The sequence below is a fragment of the Rhinoraja longicauda genome, chromosome 4 (genome assembly GCF_053455715.1).
Source record: "Rhinoraja longicauda isolate Sanriku21f chromosome 4, sRhiLon1.1, whole genome shotgun sequence".
NCBI classification, from domain to species: domain Eukaryota; kingdom Metazoa; phylum Chordata; class Chondrichthyes; order Rajiformes; family Arhynchobatidae; genus Rhinoraja; species Rhinoraja longicauda.
The window spans coordinates 32,196,825-32,221,153 of NC_135956.1; the positions used below are offsets into that span (position 1 = coordinate 32,196,825).

Genomic DNA, 24,329 nt, shown 5'->3' on the forward strand with positions numbered 1-24,329 from the left:
TTTTGTTTGTTACATGATGCAATACCATGCAATCTGGCTTCAAGCCTATTCTCAATAAGCACAAGTGGGTGAGACATGGGTCTGTTTTGTTGATCTCGAAAAATCAGCCACAATCATAACTTTTATCTAAAATAATATCAACAACCATTTTAGTGTTGACAATGAAATAAGTACAGGAAAATGTTGAATCACGCTTTTAGTCTGTGACCTGCATCCAAATTCTAATGCTTTTCTCGCTGCATGGCAGCCATCCAAGTTTTGTAGCTTCGGTAATTGCTGCCTGTGCATGCACAATGGCCACTGACAGAAACAATTACTCCGACTGCATTTTCCAGGTCACAATGTCCATCGTGAAGTTGACGATCCTTTCTGAACAATTTTAGATGATTTTTAAGGCCTCTGTGAAATAACAGACTAAGCACAGGCTTTACACAGCTTTTATTACCTCTAGGGAGCCAGAATTAATTTTTGCCCAGGCATATGTGACACAACGAATCTCTCTGTGTAAGTTATATCTGAATAGACAATTTGACAGGCTAACTCTAATCCCCAGTGGACATGGATCTCAACCCAAAAATCTTTGCTAAAGTGACATTTTTGGCTGAAGGCCTGTATTGAAAGTAAAATGTCACAACAATAGGAATAATGATTGAGGCTAGAGAAAGCAGAATAATCTGAAAGCAGATCACTTCTTATCACCAGTTGAGACACTTCTTGCTGTTCTTTCCACCTCTGAAAATCTGAGCTACAACCACACATTTGACTAAAATACAATTTTCCTCTTTTTTAAGATTTTTTAAAAAAATGTAATTAAATATCTATCTTTTGATATTGTTGACATACAATTTAGTTTTAGTCTTCAGTTTTTTAGTTTTAGAGATACAGTGCGGAAACAGGCCCTTTGGACCACCGTGTCCGCGCTGACCAGCGATCCCCGCACACTAGCTCTATCCTACACACTAGGGACAATTGACAATTTTAACCGAAACCAAGTTAACCTACAAACCTGTACGTCTTTGGAGTGTGGGCGGAAACTGGAGCACCCGGGGAAAACCCACGCGGTCACGGGGAGAATGTACAAACTCTGCACACACAGCAACCCCAGTCAGGATCGAACCCTGGTCCATGGCGCTGGAAGGCAGCAACTCTACTGCTGTGCAACCACTGCAATTTAACTCTGCAGCCTTGCATTAGAAGGATAACATAAGTTGTGGTCTAGAATATGTGACTGCATGTTCTAAAAATTGATCTTTTGTTCAGGAGAGGAATACTGTTTTGATCTTTTCAGAATCGGATGGCACCATTCCAAAAAACCTCTTGGGATATTTACTACCATGAATCACCCGTGTGCACTGTACATGATTTCGCTGTCAAATGTGCAGCAAATGATGTAATCCTCCATGCAATCATCCTTTGGTACATTATTCAGAAAATCAATGCACATTGTTCTGAAGAGTGCTTGGTTGACAATCGGTATAAACAGATTTAAATCATGCTGACCTGAGCTGCCTTTGCTGATCATCTAGCTCCAGCCTCCGATCATTCCTATTTCTGTCTTATTTAACCACCTCCAGCTCTCCGCAACTGGACCAAACAAGAACAATACAATCATTTTATCTCAGTTGAGTCATTGATTGGGCCAAGCTCCAAACTCCAATTCTCCCATCCCAACACTATTTTCCTGAAGAAGGGTCTGGACCCGAAACGTCACCCATTCCTTTTCCAGAGATGCTGCCTGATCAGCTGAGTTACTCCAGCCTTTTGTGATTATTTTCCTTCATCTATTCCACATTGACCCTACAGTGAGCCTTTTAGACTGCATAGACTTTGTCCTGTGGTGAAAATACCACTGCCACTGATGGTTACAATATGAATACTTTTCATTTACATTGTGCCTTTAACAACATCACAGGCATCTCCTAAAAGGTTCATCAGGAATCTGTGGCTGCCTCTCGAGGAGGAGTTGAGAAGACTGGATCAAGAAGATGGAGGAAAAGCAGGGTGTGGGCAATGAAGGCATTGTGTTCCATTTAGGGAACCAGAGGCTAATAATGATGTATGGGTTTGACTAGCACCGCTGTTATGTGGAGCAATTACAGCAATGTGGATAGTTATCTCAAATGTGCAGATCATGGAATAATAACAAAAAAATGGCATACAAAGATTAGACCAACAGTGATGTCAGAGAAGCCCAACAATGTTTAAAAGACATTTAGACAGGTTTTTGGAGAGGATAATTTCAGGGGGATGTGGGCCAATACAGGCAATTGGCAAAGGCTCAGGATGCACCTTGGTTGGCGTAGATGATTTGAGCTGAAACTCCTGTTTCCATGCTGTATAACTCTATAGATAGACACAAAATGCTGGAGTAACTCAGCAGGCAGCATTTCCGGAGAGAAGGAATGGATGACATTTTGGGTCGAGTCCCTTCTTCAGACTCCTCTCCAGAGGATACAGCCTGTCCCACTGAGTTACTCCAGAAATTTGAGTCTATCTTCGATGTAAACCAGCATCTGCAGTTCCTTCCTACACACTGTATAACTCTATAATTGTTAGTGACTATTCATATCCAGACATAATTTAAATGAATTAAAAGGAAAATATTCCTTTTACAAACACCTTTATTCTTGATTTCATTAAGCAGCCCAATTGGCTGGAGCAATGTGCGATGCCTATTAGCTAGCAGTGGGTGAAACACAACACCACCTTTCAGTCCCATTGGTTTCCAGGAGACTCTGACGATAAATGTTTTATTCATTCTGTCCTAGGTTTTATGATTGGAAGGCCAATCAAATACCTGCTTGAACAAAATAAGGAATATAATCCGAGTGACCTGTTTACCTCTTTACTGAGAACTGAGAGCAGCCGCTTTGTCTTCACTGCAGGTAGACTATATACTGACAATATGTGCCTTATCTTGTTATATTTGTAATCTGTAGGAATTTCTATAAAAGTACTTCAGAGACCATTGTGAGACCATACTATAAATATTACATCTGTGCCTGTAATGTCACTAGAAGACAGCATAACTTGCAAACATATGATCAGTTGATAGTTGCCGCCGGTTAGAGAGGCATTTGGTTACATCAGTTGATGAATGGTTTGTGTTCAATTTGGCAACTGCTTGTGGTGATATTGCTCATTTTTTAATAATGAATATTTATTTGAGGTATATCTTGACTGCCTAAAGTTGTGCCTTTTGTGAATTATGAAAATACATTACCCTGAAATACCTTTTGTGTTAGACCCAATATCCCACTTTTCTTGCACCTTTATATTATCAATGAATCATTTTTTACATTTGCCATGGCCAAATAAATGTGCATTTTATAGGAATTGGTTCCTTGTATTTCATGATCAAATTGGTTTCAATAGTCTGAGATACTTATAACTGTTTCAATTTGGGCTTTAGCCATCGTCAAGACTATTTTGTTTCCACTAGGTGATATAATAAGTAGTGGGAATCCTGATACGTAAGGTAATACTTTAGGTCTGTGAAGAAGGAAAGTACTATCTCAACAGACCTGGTCTAAGGACCCTTGCTTCTAGCCTATTTTCTATGGATCTGGGCTTCCTGGTATGACCCCAACATCATGTTTTTTTAATGACTTTCCCAAGTTTACAGCTGTAATATATTGATCATTTACACTGCTTTCTTTCCCCAAATTTGTAGCCCTTGAGTCTTTGTAATCAAATTGTGTTATTTGGTTTATTTTTGTTCAATCAATACTTTTCACAACATCATTCCTATTTAACCACCTTTCATGTATTCCATAGTCCCCATAACTGCAGTTAAATCTCTATTTGGTTTCCACTGTCTAGGTCCAAGACTCACTTCTCCTCCATTTATTCACATTGAACAAAACCTCCTTGTGATTTTTGTTGTTTGTTTGAGTGGTGCATTAAGGGTTTGTCATTGCAGCAAGAATAAAAACATAAACATGTCTGTACGTGGCATCAGTCACATGGGCGTCAGAGTGCATTTTGCATGTGGTAATGTGGTTGCTTTTTATCAGAGTTTCTTCAGAGTTTTGGGGATGGTGTTATAGCTCAATGCTCCCATTTCTTCACGATCCCTTCTTTCCTCCAATCAATCTGCTTTAATCTATTTCCCCTCATTGCCCAGAATTCACATCCTAACAAATGAAAAAAGGGTTCTTTGGCAATCAGAAATGATGACCACTGCAACACGGCTGTGATCACAGTGAGAGACCAGGAGTGCATCTGAGAAAAAAATGTGCGAGTCTCAACTTTTGGGCCACCCATCGAGAAAGTGTGTGTTGTTTTTTTAATTCTAAAGATTTGTTAGATTCTAGCAATAATGGTGCTTCTTATCCAGGTGCAGATTCACTAAACAGGAAATATGGCCTCTGGCTTTCTTGATTGGTGGCCCTAAAGTTGAGACTCACATTTTTTTTCAGACCCACTCCTGGTCTCTCAGGATGAACTGGATGAATGGGCTGGGGCTGGTGTCAGAAAGAATGGGGTTGAGAGGGAAAGGTAGATCAGCCATGATTGAATGGCCGAGTAGACTTGATGGGCCGAATGGTCTAATTCTGCTCCTATAACTTATGAACTTATTTGGAATTGGTGCAACTGGCCAACAACATTCTGTTCATTCTGAGAAGTGACGGCATATTGAGGAGCCAGATGCGAATGTTAGATATGATCATGAGACAGGTCTACAGTTTCGTCAGGTTGGTCAGTCAGGGGACAATACTCTGAATGGGATAAAGGGGCAGGTGTAATGAATCAAAGGGATAGAAACATAGAAACATAGAAAATAGGTGTAGAAATAGGCCATTTGGCCCTTTGAGCCAGCACCACCATTCAATATGATCATGGCTCATCATCCAAAATTAGTGCCCTGTTCCCCATATCCCTTGATTCCGTTAGCCCTAAGAGCTAAATCGAACTCTTATTTGAAGACATCCAGTGAATTGGCCTCCACTGCCTTCTGTGGCAGAGAATTCCACAGATTCACTACTCTGCGTGAAAAAGTTTTTCCTTATCTCAGTCCTAAATGGCCTACCCCTTATTCTTAAACTGTGACCCCTGATTCTGGACTCTCCCAACATGTGGAACATTTTTCCTGCATCTAGCCTGTCCAATCCCCTAAGAATTTTATATGTTTCTATAAGATCCCCACTTATCCTTCTAAATTCCAGTAAATTCCATTCGACCCATGCTTTCATCATAGGTCAGTCCCGCCATCCCGGGAACTAACTTGGTGAACCTATGCTGCACTCCCTCAATAGCAAGAATGTTCTTGTGTCCAAAACTGCACACAAACTGCACCAAGCCTGGTACAACTGCAGTAGGACCTCCTTGCTCCTGTCCTCAAATCCTCTCGCTATGAAGGCCAATATGCCATTTGCTTTCTTCACGACATGCTGTACCTGCATGCTTACTTTCAGACTTCCTGCTGTACCTGCTTGATTACTTTCAGACTGCCTGCTGTACCTGCATGCTTCCTTTCAGACTGCCTGCTGTACCTGCATGCTTACTTTCAGCTGTGATGATGTTATAGCTCTATAATCCCATTTCTTCACTATCCCTCCTTTATTCCAGTCAATCCGCCCTATTCTACTTCCTCTCATTGCCTAAATTTTACATTCACTCATTCCTTAAATTCTCCATTCCCACTCCCCAAAGGAAAGAATGAGCGTTTGATGCCACTGGGCCTGTACTCGCTGGAGTTTAGAAGGATGAGGGGGGACCCCATTGAAACTAACAGAATAATGAAAGACATGGATAGAGTGGATGTGGAAAGGATGTTTCCACTGGTGGGAGTCTAGGACCAGAGATCATAGCCTCAGAATTAAAGGATGTTTCTTTAGGAAGGAGATGAGGAGGAATTTCATTAGTCAGAGGGTGGCGAATCTGTGGAATTCTGTGCCACTGAAGGCTGTGGAGGCCAAGTCAATGGATATTTTTCAGACAGACATAGACAGATTCTTGATTAGTACAGGTGTCAGGGGTTATGGGGAGAAGGCAGGAGAATGAGTTTAGGAGGGAGAGATAGATCAGCCATGATTGTTCCTTGCTAGTGTGATGGGCCAAATGGCCTAATTCTGCTCCAATCATTTATGACCTTACGACCTTATGACAGGGGGCAAATGAGAAGATAACGGGGACTGGGCATAGCTGCTATTTGAAACTCAGAAATCAGTGCTTAGGAAGCAGAAATTGAACATGGGTCCTCTTTTCATGTTGCTCTTCTAGGTGGGTGGTATCTTACTATAATCCATTGCCTTGTCAATGGAATAGAGACAAAGAAGTTGCAGGATCAGATCACAGGAAGAAAAAAAAGCAAAACAGAAACACACTGCAGAGCACCATAAGAAGTCAAATAATTGCATCAAAGTCAATGAGTTAAACATCGTATTTCAAACTGCAATGAAAGTATTATACTGGTCCATCCCACAAACATTGATATTTATTTTCACTGCAACATAGTCATCCCATGAGGCCATTGTTGGAGTTTACCGAGATTAGTTTGTGTGCAAAGCCCAGGGTGCTAGTGTAGGGGGTGATCGCTATTCAGCGCAGACTTGGTGGGCCGAAGGGCCTGTTTCCACGCTGAATGTCTAAAGTCCAAATCAGCGGTGTTTTGACAATGAGTGCCAGCAGGTAATTCCAAGAAAGGTCACTGGGTGGCAGTATGTGCTAAATGCTCAGAATTAAAGAAGAGAAACTGCAGGTTGAAAACACAGACTCAAAAATGTGTGTGGATGTCGGTTAAGTCTAAGTGGAACTAAAGGGTATTTCATGAAAAATAGCTTACATATCTATATATTACTAAAACTCTCATCTTGTTTGTGGGTTTGTGGGTATGTGGGTATATTTGTTCTGGAAATACAGCCAAAACGGTACACGATAGAGCAACAATTTTAGGCCCACCCTACTCAACATTCCCCCGCGGTCTCACTAAATCAAGTTTTGTTACTTTAAAAAAATAATTAACTTAATAAACTTTAATAAATGCACTCCCACTCCCCCCCCCCCCTCCCCCCTGGGAGGACCACGCCTAACCTTCCTCCTGTGGTGCAGGGTGGCGGCAGAAGGTCAAACAAGATGGCTGTCCCCGCCATTCTTGCTGGTTCTTTCAATTAAGTCGTATTGTTTCACCAGAAGCTCCTCTAGGTTTGCAATAAATATTCGATTGACAGCAGCAGCAGGGCAGCCATTTCCATCCCTGCTGTCATTGTCTCTTCTCAGGGGACCATAAATGACCCATCCCAGCAGGGTTTTCACAGCATGTGATCCATCCCCTTTGCTGTTGACCAGCTCCCAAGGGTTCCAATACCTTTGAAGCATTTGTCCCGATGAGTAGGTCAATGCCAGAGTCTATTTCAGGAATCTTGACATCTTTCAAGTAAAGCCATTGTTTCAGGTCTTCTTGTCTGGGAATGTTTAGCTGGGAAACAGGCATGGTCATATGTGTGACCACATCAGATAGTTGAATAAAATCATCTTTGTGCAGATATTTCCAAACCTGAGATAACATGACTGGTCACAGGCTTCACTTGATTCATGGTATGCAGGAGAATTTTGGCCCTTGGTCCTGTAATGTTCAGCCTTCTCATCAAGCTTTCGGTGCAGAAGGTAGATGAACTTTAGATGAACGTAGGGCGGCACGGTAGCGCAGCGGTAGAGTTGCTGCTTTACAGCGAATGCAGCGCCGGAGACTCAGGTTCGATCCTGACTACGGGTGCTGTACTGTAAGGAGTTTGTACGTTCTCCCCGTGACCTGCGTGGGTTTTCTCCGAGATCTTCGGTTTCCTCCCACATTCCAAAGACGTACAGGTATGTAGGTTAATTGGCTGGGTAAATGTAAAAATTGTCCCTAGTGTGTGTAGGATAGTGTTAATAGTGTTAGTGTGCGGGGATCGCTGGGCGGCGCGGACTTGGTGGGCCGAAAAGGCCTGTTTCCGTGCTGTATATATATGATATGATATATGATATGAACTTCCATGAACCAAAAATGTGTATGTTTGCAACACTGTACTCCCCTGGTGGCTCTTTACTTGTACTGGTACAATGGAGAAGATGCAGGTCTCACCACCGGCCCCAATATGCCCACACGTTTGAGATGGGAGAACAGCATCACTCGCAATTGGCTTTTTTTTTCGCATTTTCTCTTAGTTTCCGGTTTCTTTCCTCTATCTCTTCAATTAACAATGCAATGTCTTTCAATTGTTCTTTCTTTCTTCTCAGTTGTTCTTCTTCTTCTTCAATCTCATGCTGGCTTTTCAGGGTAGCAACCCAATTCAAGACATAAGAAAACTTTGAAGATCCACAAAATGAAGAAAAACCATTTTCCCTTATGGAATCCATTCTGATGTCGCCACTTTGTGGCTGAACATCAGATATAACCACAGACATACTTGTACGTCACTTTCCCTTGCGGGCGTGTTGACATAAAGTCGTATCTTCACAAGAATTCAAAACAAACTGATATCTTGCGATGCTCAAGGTCACTTCTTGTTCACAATTCCAAAGTTTCAGCAGCCGTCCAATACAGCTTCTGATCCAGCAGCTGTACTCACTGGCTTTCGAAGGTTCCAGTCTCCGTTAGTCAGATCAGCTCAGGTAATTACCCTGTCCAGTCTGTATAATTCGGTTCAAGGTTTTTGAAATAAAACAATCCTTGTTCCGTCCAGTCGCTTCACAAGCTCCAATCACACGAGATGTCCGGATGTCCATCAGGTAATGTTGCCGACTGGCACATTCCACACTCCATTCCACACAAATGAAGAACGCACTGAAGCTCGGTGCAGCTAATGTGAGGACTCTGTGGGGGAGGACCACAGCCTAAGCTCCTTCTGCTGCTGGACATTGAGAGGCAGAGTCTGGTAAGGACACCCTTCAAACAAGGGAAGGGATATCGCCCCAGGGACCACATGCATGGCAAGAGTGTTTTCGTTAAGGATAGGTGCAAACTATTGAAAGTATGGACACTGAGAATGTCTGAAGAGTTTTTGCACAGTTTTTCTTGTGCCCATGTTAAAAATTCTGAGTAAAGTTTAATTTTTAAATTTAAGAAAAATGAATACTGTCAGACTCAGAAACAGCCAGGAACATGGTAAATAGGGTTTGCTTTAGAACTATGTTCAAATCCATACAACATGCACATGACCCTTTAGAAAAGGTAATGGGGTGGCACGGAGGCGCAGTGGTAGAGTTGCTGCCTTACTGCACTTTCAGCACAGAGACCTGGGTTCGATCCTAACTCCATGTGCTGTCTGTATGGAGTTGGTACATTCTCCCTGTGACCACATGGATTTTCTCCAAGATCTTTGGTTTTCTCCAACACTCCAAAGACGTACAGGTTTGTAGGTTAATTGGCTCGGTATTAATGTAAATTGTCCCTAGTATGTATAGGATAGTGTTAATTTGTGGGGTCGCTGGTCGGTGCAGACTCGGTGGGCTGAAGGGCCTGTTTCTGCGCTGCATCTCAGTAAAAGGAACATTAAAAAAAACTATTTGGTGCTGTTGAAACCACTGGAATTAGATAAGAAGGAAATCAGATGAGCCTTTCTGTACTTGGAGCATCAACCAGGCCAGTTACAGATTCATCAAAAACCAGTGACTGATGTGCCTTCGTTTGTTTCAGAATGAACATTTTCTCAACTGAAAAGCAACAATGATGATTTCCAGCTGTGGTGTCACCCCAGAATTTCCACTAGATAATTCCCCTTGTGAGTCATCTCGCATACCTGACCAGAAATCGTATCAAATGAAGTCATTCTAGGCGCAATACTCTTTTGGAGGAAATCCCACCATGTTGCTCTAAGCAGAACAACTGATTTTTAATTACTTTAGATTTTCGAGGTAAAAGCGCAAAAACAGGTCTTTTGGCCCACCGAGTATGTGCCGACCAGCGATCACCCCTATAGATTAACACTATCCTAACACACTCTCGGCACGATTTACAATTTATTTTTACTGAAGCCAATTAACCTACAAACCTGTATGTCTTTGGAGTGTGGGAGGGAACCAGAGCGCCCGGAGAAAACCCATGTGGTTACAGGGAGAATGTACAAACTCTACAGATACCACCCATAGTCAGGTTCAAACCCCAGTCTCTGGCGCTGTGAGGCAGCAACTCTACCGCTGTGCCGCCCTCTTCCATTGCACTGGAACCCCATTAAGGTAAGCACAATACTTGCCTTCCACCCAGCCATTGATTACTGATACTGATACAGATTTAGGAATAGCACCAACTGTCCAATGGTTCATTTGACCCTCCTCGTCCTAGTGGTCTCAATCATCAATGGCCATCCCCACCCATCCAAGCCTTAATCAGAGCTGGTCCCAAGTTCTTTGCTGCATTTCCAAACAGTGAATACAATTCAAAGGGGCCTTGGTGGCTGCAATGTAACAAGCTGAGGAAAGCACTGAAACCTGGTGCAACCACAGCAAAGGTTTCACGGTAAGGGACCAGAATTGAGTTGTCACTGGACATTGAGGGGATAGGCCCTGTTTAATAGCCTCAGTACTGGCTCTTCCTTCTCTGCATTTTCTTATGGCTGCCACAGTTGGAAACACTGGGAACGGGAGTTCATGCACTGGTAACTGATGATAACACAATTTGCCAGTTACTGCAGAATATGGACTATATACCAATGAATATTCCAGCAACTGTGTTTCAATAAAGGATCGTAACACAGTCACACCTTGACAGGCAATTACACTTGACAGTGAATTACTTGTTCAAATTCCCATGCAGTCACCATAAATTTGCTGACGCAGTGATGGTGCTTTTGGCTGTGATGTAGAATGTGGATCAATGAATTCCTACTCTAGAGACATCTGTGTATAAATCCAAGCTGATATTCTGGTACAGCATTTGAACAAATTCTACAAATTAAATTGAGATCCTAACCCACAAATAAAATAGTTTGGAGCATCATTTCAGAAATTCCCAAGGGTTTATTTGGCAAACTCCTGTCTGGTGTTCATCTCAATGACCATTTTGTGGATCGGAAAGATCTGGAGGGATATGGGCCAGGACCAGGCAAGTGGGAGCAGCTCCGTTAGTTCGTTCCTACACAGCTCAGTTAGGCAACTAGGTTAGCATGAAGAGGTTGGCCCGAAGGGCCTATTTCTGTGCTGTGTAAGTCTTTGACTCCTTGACACAACCATCATCGTATAATCTCCCACTTGCTCATTCCAGGCTGCAGGAGTACATGCTGAGGAACGCACAGAAACTCAGGGTAGCCTCCACACATTTTGGTGGGAAAAGATGACAGTGTAGAGTTCTCAACTGCTTCATGGACACTTTGTTTTAGGAGAAAGATTTAATAGGAATCTGAGGGGGTAACTTCTTCACACAAAGGGTGGTGGGTGTATGGAACAAGCTGCCAGAGGAGGTAGTTGAGGCAGGTACTATCCCAACGTTTAAGAAACAGTTAGAAACAGTAGGACAGTTTTGGAGGGGTATGGACCAAATGCAGGCAGGAACTAGTGTAGCTGGGACATGTCCACACCTGTGGGCAAGTTGGGCCGAAGGGCCTGTTTCCACACTATCACTGTATATCAATGCATGAATGGTGTCGGCATATTGTAGGGGAATGAATGAAAAGGAAGACGTTTATTGATTGTATTTACTATATAAGTTTTGAATAAAGTATATTTTTGAATTTATAAAAAATCTGATAACTTGAAGAGATAAAGTTTAAGAACATTTTAAGAACTGAAAGTAAATACAGCAGGGGCAGTCAGTCAAGGATACTTCTCAGTTATGTGGGAGAAGGGACAGGGAATTGGCGCAAATGTTCACTCTGTAGCTAATGGCTCACTTGCCAAAGGTAGTCAGGAACAGACTGCTTTGCAGCTGAATTTGCTACCCAGCCAAGACTTTGTGATGACTTCTCAAGTCTGGCCAGTGGTGGGCAATGTTCCCGGGTTGTCGTTTAGAATTGCTGAATTCCTAGAAATTAGAAACCTTGTTTGTCCTTGTCACTGAATCAAAAGTTTTCAGTCTCTTTTTAAGTAGTGGTTGGCTCGTGAGTTGACCAGAGGACAAGGCCTTCAATAGGACATAACAAGCAAGGTCTTTCTTTCTTCTTAAGTCTGTTCCCCACACACAATATCCAGAGCCGATACTTTCCCGTTAGACATTACCCCTGGTTCCCAGGGAGTGACTAGATATGATTTAAAAACCTTTGATTGATATTCTGTAAACAAAGGAATTTTGCTGCAGTTGGGGAGAGAAGGAAATATTCCAGCATTGAATGCAACTAGTCACCAGGTGGCGATCTAAATACACTGGATCACACAACTTTTTTGCACCAGCTTTATAAAAGCTGCCACTCATACTTCAGGATTACGGATAAGAGCCTAGCTGTGGCTTGATTCAACTTGCATGGCACAAACATTTTGGCCCAAACTCCCCCTTTCCTCTCAACATTGAGAGTTAACAAAAATCTAGGACCAGGCCTGAGGACATGTGACATATTGCATACGTTGGATGAAGGAACTCTCGACCTACTCGCACTTTGCCTATCTCCAAGACACCCTTAAAATAATTTTTGGAAATAAAGCATAGGACATGCATTCAACGATGCTTGGCATCTGGTGTCAACCAAAGCAGGCACCAGATGCAGGAATCTGACCAATATAATAAAGAGTTCAATGCATGAATAAAAAATCCGATGGCATTTTAAATCCCATTGAGAAAACTTTTCTCCATAAAGGTTTCAGCTTGTTCTGATCAGGATTACTTGGTCAACATTAAGCCCAACCAGTGGATGAAGAGGTGGGAATAAACCAGATATAGAAATGAAAAATATAACCACTACCTCTTGAGAAAGAAATGAGTGTTCATGTATTTTATCGTGACAGATATTCGTATTAGTTTATTATTGTCAAGTGTCCTGAGGTACAGTGAAAAGCTTTTGTTTGTGTGCTATCCAGTCAAACCAAATCATATCAGACATGAATACAACCAAGTCATACACAAGTATAACAGTTAGTGCAAAGAGAAAAATACCAAAGTGAGTACTACAGCATTATAGCATTAGAGTTACAGAGAAAGAGTCCAAGAACTGAGTTTAAGAATGTCGGTTGGAAGACCAGGACTATAGCCTACCTTATGGGGGGAGGACAATTCAGTAATCTGTTACATGCTTTCAAGCTTTTGTATCTTCGGCCCTGTTGGAAAGGGAGAAGAGGGAATGACTGGGTTCAAAAGGGTTCTTGGTTATGCTGACACGAGGAACTGCAGATGCTGGTTTACCAAGAAAGACACAAAGTGCTGAAGTAACTCAGTGGGTTTGGCAGCATCTCTGGACGGTATGTCATAGAGTCATAAAGTCATACAGTCATACAGCACGGAAATAGGTCCCTCCGCTCAACTCATCCAAGCCAATGAAGATGCCCCATCTAAGTGTCCCATATGCCTGCATTTGGCCCATATCCCTCTAAACCTTTCCTATCTTTGTATCTGTTCACGTATCTTTTAAATGCTATTACAGTACCTGTCTCATCTACCTGCTCTGGCAGCTCGTTTCATATACCCACCAACTTGAATAAAAAAAGATGCTTCTCAGGTTCGTATCAAATCTTGTCCCTCTCACGTTAAACACATGTCCTTTTATTTCTGATTCCCCTACCCTGGGTAACAGACTCTGTATTCCCCTCTTGTTTACCAATAAAGGTACAAGAGATGCTGCCTGACCTGCTGGATTACTTCACCACTTTGTTGACTGCTTTCTCGAGGCTGCATGAAGTTTAGATGGAGTCAGTGGTGTTGAGGATGGTATGTATGATGGACTGGCCTACATCCATAACTCTCAGCAATTTCTTGTTATTTAGTTTAGTTTAGATTTGAGATACAGAGCGGAATCGGGCCCTTCAGCCCACTGAGTCCGCACCGACCAGCGATCCCTGAACATTTAATACTATCCTACACACACTAGGGACAATTTACACTTATACAACTTACACAATTTACACTTAAACCAAGCCAATTAACCTACAAACCTCTACGTCTTTGGAATGTGGGAGAAAATCCCATAGTCACAGGGAGAACGTACAAACTCCGTACAAACAGCAACCGTAGTCGGGATTGAACACGGGTCTCCGGCGCTGCAAGCACTGAGAGGCAGCAACTCTGCCACTATGCCACCATGCCGCCTGTGTTGTCTTTGGCAGAGCTGTCCCAAGAACATGTGGTCGACGGTAGATGTGAGCGTGGAGGACAGCCGTTAGGGAGGGGGAAGAACAATGGAGGACCCGGCGTGGGGGGACCGCTATGAGGGGGGTGGGGGGAAGGACAATGGAGAGGGAGGGAGAACAAAGGACAATGGGGACCCAGCGTGGGGAAGCTGCTGTGGGGGGGGGGAAGGGGGGGCTGGGTTTGTATTCACTGGAATTTAGGATGAGAGGGGGTCTTATCGAAACATATAAAATTCTTAAGGGATTGGACAGGCTAGATGCAGGAAAAATGTTCCCGATGTTGGGGGAGTCCAGAACCAAGGGTCACAGTTTAAGAATAAGGGAACTAGTGGTAGAGTTGCTGCCTCACAGTGCATTTAGGACTGAGATGAGGAAAACATTTTTTCACCCAGCGAGTTGTGAATCAGTGGAATTCTCTGCTACAGAAGACAATGGAGGCCAATTCACTGGATGTTTTCAAGAAAGAGTTAGATTTAGCTTTTAGGGCTAAAGAAATCGAGGGATATGGGGAAAAAGCAAGAACAGGGTACTATAGACAATAGACAATAGACAATAGATGCAGGAGTAGGCCATTCGGCCCTTCGAGCCAGCACCGCCATTCAATGTGATCATGGCTGATCATTCTCAATCAGTACCCCGTTCCTGCTTTCTCCCCATACCCCCTGACTCCGCTATCCTTAAGAGCTCTATCTAGCTCTCTCTTGAATGTATTCAGAGAATTGGCCTCCACTGCCCTCTGAGGCAGAGAATCCCACAGATTCACAACTCCCTGACTGAAAACGTTTTTCCTCATCTCTGTTCCAAATGGCCTACCCCTTATTCTTAAACTGTGGCCCCTGGTTCTGGACTCCCCCAACATTGGGAACATGTTTCCTGCCTCTAATGTGTCCAACCCCTTAATAATCTTATACGTTTCAATAAGATCCCCTCTCATCCTTCTAAATTCCAGTGTATACAAGCCTAGTCGCTCCAGTCTTTCAACATATGACAGTCCCGCCATTCCGGGAATTAACCTAGTAAACCTACGCTGCACGCCCTCAATAGCAAGAATATCCTTCCTCAAATTTGGAGACCAAAACTGCACACAGTACCCCAGGTGCGGTCTCACTAGGGCCCTGTACAACTGCAGAAGGACCTCTTTGCTCCTATACTCAACTCCTCTTGTTATGAAGGCCAACATTCCATTGGCTTTCTTCACTGCCTGCTGTACCTGCATGCTTCCTTTCAGTGACTGATGCACTAGGACACCCAGATCACGTTGTACGTCCCCTTTTCCTAACTTGACACCATTCAGATAACCAAAGTGGATAACCTCACACTTATCCACATTAAACTGCATCTGCCAAGCATCCGCCCACTCACACAACCTGTCCAAGTCACCCTGCAACCTCATAGCATCTTCCTCACAGTTCACACTGCCACCCAGCTTTGTATCATCTGCAAATTTGCTAATGGTACTTTTAATCCCTTCATCCAAGTCATTGATGTATATTGTAAATAGCTGCGGTCCCAACACCGAGCCTTGCAGTACCCCACGAGTCACTGCCTGCCATTCTGAAAGGGACCCATTTATCCCCACTCTTTGCTTTCTGTCTGTCAACCAACTTTCTATCCATGTCAGTACCCTACCTCCAATACCATGTGCTCTAATTTTGCCCATCAATCTCCTATGTGGGACCTTGTCGAAGGCTTTCTGAAAGTCGAGGTACACCACATCCACTGGCTCTCCCCTGTCAATTTTCCTAGTTACATCCTCAAAAAGTTCCAGTAGATTAGTCAAGCATGATTTCCCCTGATTTTAGATGATCAGCCATGATCATATTGAATGGCGGTGCTGGCTCAAAGGGCCAAATGGCCTACTCCTGCACCTATTTCTCTATGTTTCTAAGAATTGTTGGTTGTGAATTGTTCCCAAATGGCAATTTTACAGATTTTAACTATCTCCATTTGACCATATGTGAGCAAATCTCTTTGGTTAATGGAACAGGTAGCAATTGTTTGTCCCAATCAGAAAAATATAACACCTACTACCATTGGGTCCAAATGTCTCCTGGGGGCCCGGTAACCCTCCCCCAACTGAAGACCCATGGACCCATTGCCGGCCGGGGAGTCTCCCCCGGGGCCAGGGGTAGGCGAGGGGGGAGTGGGAAGGGGAAAGCGAGCCACTCACCCGGGCCCCGTGAGGCCATCGCGGCGTCCAGAACGACCTGTTGGATGCAAACCTCTCCTGCAGTGGCAACTTGACGGCAACGGCCGTTGCTTTGAGCGGGAAGAAACTCCGGCGGACCACCAGCGCACTTTGAGTGCACGCGCAGATCCGGCAGCCATCTTACGTAAGTATTAGATCAATGGGCACCAACTGCGCAGGCACGGACACATTGGGTTCCCATTGTGACGTTGAACATGGAGGTATTACTGCACAGGGGCGGCTGACGGGCACGGCAAGTGGAAGCGGTTTATTAAAGTTTAAAAAGTGATTTATTAAAGTTTAAAAAGTGAATACCTTTTAAAATATAACAACCATTTGAACCGCAGGCCAATGGGGTGAGTAAGGTGGGCCTAAAATTGTTGCGCTATCGTGTACCGTTTTGGCTGTATTTCAGGAACAAATATATTCACAAACCCACAAATATACAAGATAAGAATTTTAGGAATATATAGATAATAATTCATTCCATGAGCAGAATTAATGTGAAAAATTTGCAAGATTATTCAATTTGTAGTTTGATGTGCTCATTCTGATATAAAAATGTCTGCCGCGGATAACAAAACCTGCTGCGAAAACTGTTCAATTACAGTAAGAAAATACCTATGTTTATTCCAGTTGTCACGTACTAAGGAGGAATTTCTTTCGCCAGAGGGTGATGAAATCTGTGGAATTCATTGCCACAGGCAGCAACGGAGGCCAAGTCTTAAGTTATTTTTAAAGTGGAGACTGATAGTTTCTTGATTAGTAAAGGTGTCAAAGGTAACGGGGAGAAGGCAGGAGAACGGGGTTGAGAGGAATAAATAGATCAGCCATGATCGGATGGCCTAATTCTGCTCCTCTGTCTTATGAGCTTCTGAACTTATGTTTCTTTTGTGAGTGAAAGTACATTTGCCTGGAAGTTTCATTTCCATTCAGAATGCAGTGAAAGCACTTAGATCCCTGTGGATCGCTCTGGAAATTGGGAAGTGGAGCATCCTGTGGTGCTTCATCCATTTGGCTTCATACTATCGAGGATGAGGGTGTCAGCCCAGCATTTGTCAAAGGGCGATCCCAAGGCAGGTTGTTTAATTGAAAAATAACACTTAAATTCTAAGATCCAGAGCAACCAGCAGACCTGGGCACTCTGGAATTACTGTTCCTGTACAGGTGCAGGGCAGGGAATGCTTGCATATTTGGAAACAAATGTGATGTCCATTTTTGATGTGCATGTATGTAATGGTAGTTGAGAATATCTCTTTTAAAGCACAGGTGGAAAACAAAGAAAGTACTTAACAACAAAAAACAACTCTGGGAGCTTTGTGATTAATTTAACATCAATACTGATTAATATTCCAAAATTCAACATGTAGCAATTGGCTTAAAAAGCAAGACACTTGATTATAAAATCTTTCCACATGGATACCACAAGATGAGCACAGAACTGTGGGTAAATTCATCCAATATTTCAGTAAATAAGCTGTGATGTTTTATCTGATTCTTCTGCCTTGTAAAGTTTAGTTCCATTTTGTTTTACAGGCACCAAATACAAGCACCTTAACTTAAAATGGCTGATCAAAGACAGCGTTCACTTTCTACCTCAGGGGATGCACTTTATCAAATTCTAGGTTTAGAGAAAGGAGCGTCACACGAGGAGATAAAGAAATCCTACAGGTATGTAATGTGGTGCATGAAGTAGTTCAGCAAATCCCCCAACAAAGAACAATCTGTGAACAACAATATTGAGAACAATTTTGGGCACCATATCTGAGGAAGGATGTGCTGGCTCCGGAGAGAGTCCAGAGGACAAGAATGATCCCAGGAATGAGTAGGTTAACATATGATGAGCGTTTGACGGCACTGAGCCTGCACTCGCTAGAGTTTAAAAGAATGAGGGGGGACCAAATTGAAACGTACAGAATAGTGAAAGGCTTGGATACAGTGAATGTGGAGAGGATGTTTCCACTAGTGGGAGAGTCTAGGACTAGAGGTCATAGCCTCAGAATTAAAAGACGTTCTTTTAGGAAGGAGATGAGGAATTTCTTTAGTCTGAGGGTGGTGAATCTGTGGAATTCTTTGCCACAGAAGGCTGTGCAGGCCACGTCAGTGGATATATTTAAGGCAGAGATAGATAGATTCTTGATTAGTACAGGTGTCAGAGGTTATGGGGAGAAGGCAGGAAAATGGGGTGAGGAGGGAGAGATAGATCAGCCATGAATGAATGGCGGCGTAGACTTCATGGGCCGAATGGCCTAATTCTGCTCCAATCACTTATGATCCTATAATCTTATGAATCTAGTGAATGTTTGGAACTGTCCTCGTTAAAACTGTCTTCATTAGAACAACAGGCTGAAGATGGTTGTTTCATAAGACAATAAGTGGAGGGGAGAATTATATGTGTTAAAACATAACTTTCACAAAGACAACCATTGGAGCAGCACCATAATTATGTACAGGCCAAAAGTCAATTTTTTTTGCTTACTATATTCTGTGTCTAATCACAGAGAGAGCATATGCTAATAAAAATCCGACATCAACTTATCAATCCCCAGAATTGCACTCAGTCATTGATACTTGTATCTAAGTCTAATGCCAATACTTTCCCTCTCTTGGTCTCAATTACAGCTTTGTTTGGATCTTTATAAGAGATAACACATTAACATCTGTCCCCATTTGTCGTGTGCAGATACACAGCAGTACCTGCCTTTAGTGTTTAAACTTTGCCCCTTTCACCTTAAAGCTCTGCCCTTTAGTCTTTGGCATTTCCACCATGGGAAAAAGGTTCTGACTCAGTTTCTCAAACCTCTCATAATTTCACATGTTTCTATCCGGCCTCCCCTTAATGTCCGGCATTCTTCTAATCCATGTAGCATTCTGGTAAACCTCTTCTGTGTCCACTTGACAGTTTCCATATCCTTCGTGTAATGGGCCAAACAGAACTGTACACAATACTTCAAATGCGGCCTAACTAAAGTCCTGTAAAGCTGCATCATGACTTCCTGACTCTTATGCTCAATTCCCTGACCAATGAAGGTAAGCATACCATATGCTGCCTTTACAACTCTCTCTACTTGCCACTTTCAGGGAAGTGGACTTGGACCCCAAAATTCTTCAGTACATTAATGTTGTTAGGGGTCTTGCCATTAACTATATACTTTTGCCCTTACATTTAACCTCCCAAAGTGCAACGCCTCACACTTGCTCGGATTAAACTCTGTCTGCCATTTGCTTGCCCATTTGTGTAGCTGATCTATTTCCCGCTGTCTATTTTGACAACCTTCCTCACAGACTGCAACTCCAGCAATCTTAGTGTTGGCTGAAAACTTACTAACCAACCCATCAACATTTATGTTCAAGTCATTAATATATATCACAAACAACAGAGATCCCAGCACAGATCCCTGCAGAACTCCACTGGTTACAGACATCCAACCTGAATAATGGCTTTCCACTACACCTCTGTCTTCTATTAGTTAGCCGGTTCTGAATACATACCACCAAATGACTGTGAATCCTGTGCATCAAAAAGGCATCAGATCAAGAGAAGATGCTGGAATTGTAATCCTTGTGAATCAAGAACCATTGAACCTTGTGAGCTGACAAGCAATGCCTAAAAGCAGCTCATGCACTTAGAACTGTAATGGATTCTGATGAGAACAATGACATGGGCGGCATGATGGAGCAGTGGTAGAGTTGATGCCTTACAGCACCAGGGGCTATGGGTTAGATCCCGACCACGGGAGCTTCTCTGTACGCAGTTTGTACGTTCTCCCTGTGACCTCTGTGGATTTTCTCGGAGATCTTTGGTTTCCTCCCACACTCCAAAGATGTATAGGTTTGTAGGTTAATTGGCTTGGTATAAATATAAAATTGGCCCCAGTGTGTGGAGGATAGTGTTAATATACGAGGATCACTGGTCGGCACAGACTTGTGGGCCGAAGGGCCTGTTTTCGGGCTGCATCTCTAAACTAAACTAAACAAGAAATGAGGCACTAAAACATTGATAACTGCTTTGGTATTTATTAATCAAAAGTAACCCTTAATTTGAGTGTAGAAAACTGACACATTCTGAAATGTATGTGGGTATTTTTCTTGACGATCTTATTTTTTAAAATCTTGTGACTGTTTGTTCCTGTCACATGAGTATAATGAAGTCAATAAGATTTTATATTGCTAATCTTATTATCTTGCTAATGCTTCCTAATTAACATCTTAAAATCATCCTTAATTGAGCTATCAAATAGGATGAGTTGAATTATGTGTCTGTTGCAGGAACATGAAAAACATGACTTGAATTGCAAAATGGAATTTACTTATCTGATTAATGAGGTGAATTACTAATGTGACACGACTTTCAAATAACTTGGCGACCAGCATTGCTAATGGAATACATAATTATGCACTCAAGAAAAATTGATCTCACTTGATTCAACAGAAGAAATAGTGATTTTAAATATTAAATTTTCTCATGTCATCTGGACTTTTATTTCATCTGTTGGACGATTTCAACTCTTGAAGTTGAAACTCTTGATATTGATTCCACGCAATTATTTTTTTTATGACATAGTGCCTCACATCTTTGGAATATATTGTATCAAACACACTTGCACTAATATTTCCCCCATCTTCCAGCATTCCTTTTCATCAGATGAAACAGTTTTGGTCACGGAATTCTGCATGATTCCGTGATTCACCGAAATATACATCGGATCATTAACAAACATGAACATATGGGCATTTTCAATCATTCCGACCCTAGGTGGAGCTTTATAATCTTGCATGGTACAGATAAAATAAGCTTACCTTAAAAGCAGTATAACTTTTATGGCAATTAAGGTTCAATTATATTACAGTAAACCTTTCTAATATGGACCTTTCTAATGGATTTTGGTTATAAGGGATGGACCCACTGACCCAGGCTGAGCTGCTGACGCCACTCTTGGTCCACATTGCCTCCCCGGCCACATCCAGGCTGGGCTGTTGAAGTCATCCCCAGCCCACACCATCTCCCCGGCCACTTCCATGTCAGACCTACTGACCTTCACCGCCAGGCCTAGATGCTGGCACTGGCCTGCACCACGTCCCCAGCTGCTCCGAGGCTGGACCTACTCCCGCCACCGCCAGCCCACACAGCTTCCTCGGCCGATTCCAGGCTGCACCAGCCGCTGCTGCCACCACCACCACCGGTCCTTACCTGCTCTCTGGCCGGCCGCGGGCTACGACCATCGACTCACCCAATCTTCGCCTCAATTCACCTAGATTCCAGACCAAGAGTCTGAAGAAGGGTCTTGACCTGAAACGCCCATCTATGTTTTCCAGAGATGCTGCCTGACCTGCTGTTACTCCAGGACTTTGGGTCCTTCTTTGAATTAACTAGCATTTGCAGTTCTTTGTTTCTACTATTTATACAATGATATGCTATTACTCAGTAACCCTTTACTTGGTTCTAGTGGACTATTGGCAATAATGGACACCATTCCCCCCATCTATGATCCATTACAGGTATCAGAGGTTATGGAGAGAAGGCAGGAGAATGAGGTTAGGAGGGAGAGATAGATCAGCCATGATTGAATGGCGGAGTAGATTGATGGGCCGAATGACCTAATTCTGCTCCTATCACTTATGATCTTTTGATTATAATGAGAGTTTACTGAACAGGGACTATTCAATAGGCCATTAACAAACAGGACACATATTGAGGAGCAAACTGCTGAGGAAATTGCAGAGGTACACAAAAGCTATAGCATGATGGTAATAGTATAACTGTCCAAACAGCAAACAACAATGGGGAAAGTGGGGGAGAGGTTTCTAATTGTGTTCCAGGAATCTTTTTGGTTGGTTTGTTTCTGCCCAACAACGAAGGCAGCATTGCTGGAGTTTGTTCCATGGAGCAAGTCCAGGTACATTTAGGAAACAGAATCATAATATCAAAAAGTTTTGAACAGCTCTGGAAAAGCATGTGGACCACTCCAAATTAAAAATTAGACAACTGGAGAAGGGCCAAATTTAATGGGATGAGAACAGGTTAGGACTGGGTAAAATGGAATTTGATGAATCCGGAGGTTCTCAATCTATTGAGGACCAGATCTCTGGAATTCTAGACACAAAATGCTGAAGTAACTCAACGGGACAGGCAATCATTCTGGAGAGAAGGAATTGGGATGAGCCTCTCTCTGGAATTCAAGTCTGGTGACACGTTCATGTTGGAAATACAGGTATGATCAGAAAGGCAGACACTTTTGCTCTAAACTGGACGATGAGACAGGCGTATGGCAGCTGTGGCAATGCTAGCACGCAATCACTTTCTACAAGGTAAAACTAAGTGGGAGCTCACGCAATAACGAGGCATCACTCTCAGATGCACTCAATGCGTACTACACTTGCTTCAAAAGGGAGAACCACAATGTGGCTTCTTGGGCCCCCATAGGCCTGGATGGCATTGTAATCTCAGTCACCTGAGATTATCTGTGTGCATTGCATTTGAAAGCCTGTTAGAGAAAATAGAAGTAAATAGAAGTATGCAGCGAGAATCACCAACATGGAAACAGGCCACTGTGTCATTAAGTACCTACCTGTAAAAATACAGCTTGCCTGCACCCAACCCAAAACAGCATGCTTCCAAATGTTGTAAGGATGCCTGCTCAACATGTTTACCCTTTGGGTGAAAAAGTTACTTCTCAAATTCCTTTTAAATCTCCTCCCCTTATTTTAAAACGATGTCCTCTGATTATACACATATCTGCCAAGGGGAAATGTTTCTCCCTATCTATCCTATTTATAAATTCTTAGAATCATAAAATTGTTCTGCACATAACGGACTTTGAGGATAACCTTGGCTATGCCAATTATGATGACTATCCATACATCCCACTTGCCTGTATTAGATCTGCATCGCTCTGTGATTTTCCTATCTATGTAACTCTCGAAAGATAGTTACCACTTAAATGTAGTAATTGCACCTGCCTCTGTCAGTTTGTTCTTGATAAACGCCACCTCCTGTGTGTCAATTTTATCCCTCAGATCTTCTTTAAATTCCTACCCTCTCACCGTAAACCTTTTCCCTCTATTTCTAGAGTGCCGAGCCCTAGTCAAAGACTGACTATCTCAGTTCCCTTCAGCCTTCTCCAAGGACAATAAATCCATTTATCCAACCTCAAATCAGAAATACTCCATTCCACGCAACATCCTGGTGAATTTTCTCTGTGCCCTCCACATCCACGATTGAATGGCGGAGTAGACATGATGGGCCGAATGTCCTGTTTCTGTTCCTATCACTTATGACCTTATGACATCCTTTCTAAAGAATAGCAACCGGAAACACACACCAGCTTTGGCCTAACTAATGTTTTATAAAGTTCAGTTTCAGTTCGGTTTAGTTTATTGTCATGTGTACTGAGATACAGTGAAAAGCTTTTTGTTGTGTGCAAACAGTCAGCAGAAAGACAATACATGATTCAATCAATCCATTTACAGTGTATAGATACATGATAAGCGAAAAACGTTTAGTGCAAGGTAAAGCCAGCACAGTCCGGTCAAGAATAGTCTGAGGGGCATCAGAGGTGGATAGTAGTTCAGCACTGCTCTCTGATTCAGTTGCACCATAACCCCATTGCTCTATTGAAGGCAAGTATCCCATAAGCCTTTTTACCACCTGATGTACCTGTGTTGCTGCCTTCAGGGATCTTTGAACATGTAGATCAAGGTCCCTCTGTTCTTCAGTAATTCTTACCATTCTATCATTCATTGAGTACATCCTGGCTTATTACATCCCCTGCCATTTTTCATGGTGGATAATGAAAAACATCTCCCTATACGGAGACATATGAAATGATCAGGCATGTGGTGGTGGCTGTTTAAGTTTATGTTTAATTTTTATGTGGTTATTGTATCTTCATGCTTTTTTTGTATGACTGTTGGCAAATCAAATTCCTTGTATGTTTACATATTTAGCTAATAA

At 42.6% G+C, this 24,329-nt stretch overlaps 1 protein-coding gene across 1 annotated transcript in view; it reads left to right on the forward strand.

The window, feature by feature from the left end:
• Positions 1–2,815: 2,815 nt before the first annotated feature.
• The window catches only part of LOC144593115 (dnaJ homolog subfamily C member 5-like), a 39,544-nt gene continuing 18,030 nt past the window's right edge, over positions 2,816–24,329 (forward strand). The window contains exons 1-2 of the mRNA XM_078398578.1: positions 2,816–2,885; positions 17,912–18,046. Coding sequence (XP_078254704.1) covers positions 17,940–18,046 — 107 coding nt within the window. The 5' untranslated portion in view covers positions 2,816–2,885; positions 17,912–17,939. The remainder of the gene's footprint in view (positions 2,886–17,911; positions 18,047–24,329) is intronic.